General features: G+C 45.6%; 1 protein-coding gene across 1 annotated transcript; it reads left to right on the top strand.

The window, feature by feature from the left end:
- Positions 1-432: 432 nt before the first annotated feature.
- On the top strand, positions 433-4,999 carry MRPL33 (mitochondrial ribosomal protein L33). The gene is made up of 3 exons (XM_008939998.1): positions 433-449; positions 2,376-2,482; positions 4,686-4,999. Exons 2-3 carry the CDS (start codon positions 2,392-2,394, stop codon positions 4,733-4,735), a joined length of 141 nt encoding a protein of 46 aa, XP_008938246.1. The 5' UTR covers positions 433-449; positions 2,376-2,391; the 3' UTR covers positions 4,736-4,999.
- Positions 5,000-5,497: the final 498 nt, after the last annotated feature.

The raw sequence follows: 5,497 nt of genomic DNA, 5'->3' as shown, positions 1-5,497 counted from the left end.
CCCGCCCTGCTCCGCCCCGCCCCGCCCCAGGCAAGCAGGGGGGAACGGCACCGCGTTTTTCACCGGTGTGTCAGTTCCCGCCTGCCTTAACTGAGTATTCACCCAGCGAATTCCTATTCGTCATTGAAGCTTTATACTGAAAACACCAGAACCCGCAACAAGTGCGGTGTCTGGCACTGGGGGCTGCGTTTGCACAGATGTGAAGGTGGCATGATGGAAAAAATAGCCAGCAGGGGGGCACGTAGATGGAAGGATGAGGGATGTTTCCTCTGTGGTGCTAAATCTATTTGCACAATCTATCTGGGGCTACTGCAAAGGCAGGCAGTGGAAAATTCTTTATCTTTATATGTGCATATAAAGGAAACAAGATAAAATGATAACTGTTTCTTTTTTTCTCTTCTTCATGCTGAAAAAAAAACCAAAACAACAGTGGCCAAGAGCAAATCTAAGTAAGTGATGTTTTACTCGCCAGTATTTGATTTCTGGTACCGCCTTGTATCTAGTGACTTTATGAAATACTAGGCTTCTCTAGAATTTTATAGTATACCTGAGAGAACTGCAGTCTTACAGTGTAGCTGCATCCTCTCTGTCCTTCTGCACGTGTGGCTTTTCACAGGTAAGTACAGAACAGTGTGTAAAAATCCCCTGGTTTCTGAAATTGCCACAAAGGTAGATTTTGTCCCATGGGGCTGAGCTGTAACGTGCACAGTGCCCTGCGCAGGGGAACCATGCCCCTGTGCTGTGTGGTTACAGAGAGGCCATCAATCATCCACATAATCTGCCTTTTGTTTACCTTTCATACTTCTGAGCTGAAGTTGTGATACTTCCTGAAAGCTCTAAAGAAAGCTGATATGCTTTAAGGGTCGGAAGGGAAGAAATATGTACTTTCCCCATATCAGTGGTGAAAACTCACCTTGGATTTTCTCCCCATGTCCTGATAGCTTTCCACTGGTCTTCTGTGCCCTGCTCCTAGTTACTTTTCTTCATTGGGCATTGAGTTTTTTGTACAAGGTGCATTGTTCAGCAAGGGCTCGGCCTCTGATAAGCGGTGCGCAGGAACTGCAGGGCCTGCTCATAGTGATACTGCTGATGTGCCCAGAAAGGGGAAGCTGCACAGAGGCTTGGGGGAAGTGGCTGAGGTGCAGGGGAAGGAGTCTGTGAGGTTACTGGTGCTACGTACCACACCTGCAGCACTGCACAGGAGAGGACAATAACGAGATAATCCCTAGACCACGCTTGGTCAGTTGGTCTGCAGGAATCTGGTGGTTTTCCTGTTTATTTTGAACTCAACGATAAATTAGAGTGCAAAGCTGAAGAGGCAGACCTCAGAGAAGTACACGGGTCAGAGCTGCACAAGTGAGGAAGAATGGATGTCCTTTCAAGGTTAATTTTGACAGACTGTTTAGTATTAGAAGCAGGAAAATCAAGGAAAATGAATTGAATGCCCTTGTGCAGAGATGTGTCCATCTCTTTATTGCAATGGAAAAGGAATACATAACTTATGGACGAGTTGAAGGGTTTGACCCTTGTTTTGAAACTTTAGAAGATGCTCTGTGCCATTTTTGGAAGTTGTGCAGATATCTGCATGCTTCCAGTGTGGGGGTGGCTTTCTTAGTCTCCCAGCTTGCCCTGACCCCAGGGACACTGCAGCTCCTGCCAGCCCGCCCCACAAACCAAGATCCCCCCAGTGGGGAAGGGGGTTTCTGTGGCTGGGATAACGTCAAGCCACGTATCTCTAGCAGGATGGACAGTGCCAAGGGGCACTGCTTCTCCCTTTGCGTGCCTCTGGTTCCATCCTATCTGCTGGGGTTCCTCTCTGCATGTGGAAGTGATAGTCTGCGATGCAGTGTTAGCTACAGCCCAAACATCTGCAATTATCATCATCATCCTTCCTCTCTTGACATTATCTGCTGAGCCATAGTGACTTGATTGTGTGCTGATCTTCTCTTTCTCTCGCTCTCTCTTCTCTTCCTGCCTGTCTTTCTGTCTGGCTTTTCTGTTTTTCTTCCTCCCCCAGATCTTCTCTTTCTCTCGCTCTCTCTTCCTGCCTGTCTTTCTGTCTGACTTTTCTGTTTTTCTTCCTCCCTCCTCAGTGTTTTGTGGAGGAGTTAACTTCTCTCTGAGCTTGTATTTCGTTTAGGAGTGACTTGAACTTGGTGCTGGAGCTTGTGATGTGCAGTCTGTATTGTACGTTTAGGACATAGTGTGGGCACTCCCATGTAGAACATCCATGAAGCTGAAATGAAGCACGTTATGTGATTGTGCCAAGCTGCTTATGCTAAAAGCTTGTCCACTGGGCCGTGGCGTGGCAGGGGTGTGGTGGGCAGTTGGTGTGTGCCTGTGCACTGACGCAGAGCCATCCCCTGTGACTCCAGGTACATCCTGGTGAAGATGAGGAGTACGGCGGAGACGGGATACTGCTTCAACGTCAGGAGGCTGCGGCTGCAGGAGAAAATGGTCCTGCTGAAGTACGATCCCATCGGTAAGAGCTCGGGGCAGAGGTCAGCCCGCGTTGGACAGCCCTCTCTGCCTCTGTAGGGCAAAAGATTTGAATAGAACAGGATTTTTCCCATCTGAGCAGAGTATGTCATAGCCTCTCATACTCAGATGACTGTAGAGTTGCTGTTCCTCACGGCATTCCAGTGGGAAGCAAACGTTACCCTCGTTGTGGCAGTGGAACAAAGTCATGCCTTGCCCGACACATCAGTCTTTGATGACAGCCATGCCACATGTCCGTGGCAAAGCACAGTGACACAGGAGCTCTTTCATTCTGTTCTTTGTGTGGTTTGCTAGACTGAGCTACCTCCAGCCAGCAGCCACGAGGAGTGCACCCGTAGAAATGTGCTGTTAGGCTGCTGTGGATGCTCTAGGCAGTAAATCTTAACCATCACTTACTAAAAGGGCTTTTAAAGAAATAAATGCAAGTTCTTCCTCCTCCACAAAAGATACTGCTCTGCGGATTACAGTTTGTGGGTTCATTTGTGTTCCTCTGGTCTGTGCAAATCTTCTCCCTGCAGATTTCTTAGAATCTGATTTGTTGGGGGTTATAACACTTGCCAAGATGGCTTTTTCTCACCAAGCTTTTTGGAAGGTGACTAAGAGCTTAGAATTCTAGGAGAAGAACCAGTCTGTAGTTAACCTTAAAAAACTTAATGTTAAAGAAACTTAATTTGGGGAAACTTAGAATTTCAACCGTTCTGTGCTTGAAATACCATGGTGGAGTTGATACAAAAAAGCCTTATTTAAATCTATGGAATAAAGAAATAGACTCAGCAGCTTTAAGTAGATAACACATGGCCAGTAGTTATGTGGTTCAATCTTATTTTTACTTAAAATTTTATGTTCTTGTTAGATGATGAACCTTTTCATACTCAGATGTAACAGTATAGGAGCTTTGTGGCAGCTGAGAGAAACCACCAGAGCAGCAGCAGGCTCTTCTCAGAGCACCCATGCTGACAGAGGTTGTGGCTCTCCTGAATTCCAAACAGAATGGGAATCAGAGATCACTGGGATTAATTTCTTGAATAAGAAAAGTTTAAATGACTTCATCAAAACATTGTGCAAAGTGATCCTCTGGAAGCTTTGCAACTTGTAGGAAATGTGAAGAGGGTGGAAAGCTCAGGCTAAGTGGCACTTCAGTAGCAGAATATGTAGTAGGTTGTTGAAGTACAAAGTTGGAAGTAATTAAGGAAAAAAAAAAGCTCTGATCTTTGTAGCCTGTAGTAGAACACAAGTGAGAAATTGATGTGAGAAAGTGCTGCATGTGTGAAGGGAATTAAATCTGAGTCTGGATACCAGCTCACATCAGGAATATGTTAGGAAGCATTTTCACTTGGCATGCATTTTCACCTTATGTTTTGTACTTCTCAAAAACCTGGGACCTCCACAGAACGAAGCTTTTTAGTGAAGTAGTGGCAGTAGTACCCAAGTTTCACTACCTCCTAACTGGAACAACAGAATGTGTCACTAAGTTGCAGTATTTCTTAAAGTGAAACTTTTATGTGGAAGAAGAGATTTTGTTCCTGTGTGGATGGCTCTCACGTAGCTTTCAAAGGAATTCATATAGTGAAGTTTGATTGGAACAGTGCTGCTTTTCCAATGGCTTTGTAAAGCTCTGCTTTGATTTTGCTTTCAGCTGGGGGTTTGGGGATTTTTTTTCAGTAGTGCATTGGCCATGTTTAACCTGCAGCTCAACTGACTTTGCTAACATCTGCCTCAGGCCCTGGAAGCAGGGTCAGGTTGTGCCTCTTGGGGAGATCCACAGGATACCTCGTTAACTTACCAGTCAGTCTGTGAGACTGGCTAGATCCAGCTCATCATCTGTAGCTGTTTGGGCTCTGAAGTTGGAGGAGTAGTAGAAAGCAGCAAGAACCTATTTTTGTCCCTGCATTGAGCAGCTGTGACTCAGAATAGTCACAGAGAGCAGCTGTTGAATGTTTTCAGCCACTCACCTCTGTGAAAATAAGGATCAGGATTGAAAGTGGATCTCTTAGTAACTAAAACTGACATGTGGTAAAGTGGAAGCCCTACTAAACTCCTTCAAGAGCTGGTTAACAGCAGCACTGTGCCCAGCAGTTGCTCCACACCCATTGGAGCAGTGCAGGCAGCCAGGAGAAAGGGACATTGGCTTGTCAAATTGGATCTTAACACTTGGGCTTCTTAACAGATTCTTTTCTTCCCCATAGCAAAACAACGTGTCCTCTTCACAGAGAAGAGAAAGATCCGCTCCATGTGAACAATGCCTGGACTGGATTTATGCATGAGGAGAGGACAGTCTGGGGCGAGGACGGGGCGAATGCTGATTCAGAAATCAAGCAACATGGGCTGAAAAGAGAGGAAATGAACTGGGATCACCATCTCCTGTGATTTGATGGCCATTGTGAATAAAACAATGTAGAGAGAGAAAATTCTTCGTGTCTGGACATAGATCATCACAGTAACATTTATTTATCTTTCGAGTTATTTTTACAGTACTCGATTAAAAAAATTAAATAGCAAATCCCATTGTCTGTGTTTTCCATTGTGAAAGAGGCTGTAATCTTCAAAGGAGCTATTGTTTTATAAGGCAATAAAAATTAACATTTCCCACAGCAGAAATTCAATGGCAAGACTGCAAGTTTTTCTACCCTCCCAGCCACAGATTCAACAGTAGTGACCACAAACCGGTGTCGTTCCTTGGAGGGGTAGAGCTGCACCAGCTCCTCCCAAGGAAAGGAAGAAGCAGTGGGCACCTGGCAAAATAAAGTGAGCTTTTGGATGAGCTGTGGCCATGGCTAAAAGGGCCATAGTATTTTCCGTCAGGTAATTAGGATGAATATATCACTCCTGGATTTTTGTCAAGCATGAAGAAAGCAGTTGGCACGAGTAGTTCTCTGATGGTTTTTTGGGAGCTGCTGTAATCAGCTCACCCAAGTGTAGAGCAATACGGCCAGGAACGTGTTTCAGAGTCTGCCTCAGGAGCAGCTTGTCCTGCCCCCTGCCCGGGGGACGCGGTGGG

Source organism: Merops nubicus, unplaced genomic scaffold (genome assembly GCF_000691845.1).
Source record: "Merops nubicus isolate BGI_N331 unplaced genomic scaffold, ASM69184v1 scaffold10585, whole genome shotgun sequence".
NCBI lineage: Eukaryota > Metazoa > Chordata > Aves > Coraciiformes > Meropidae > Merops > Merops nubicus.
The sequence above is the reverse complement of the archived record's forward strand: the minus strand, read 5'-3'. Positions and strand labels throughout refer to the sequence as shown.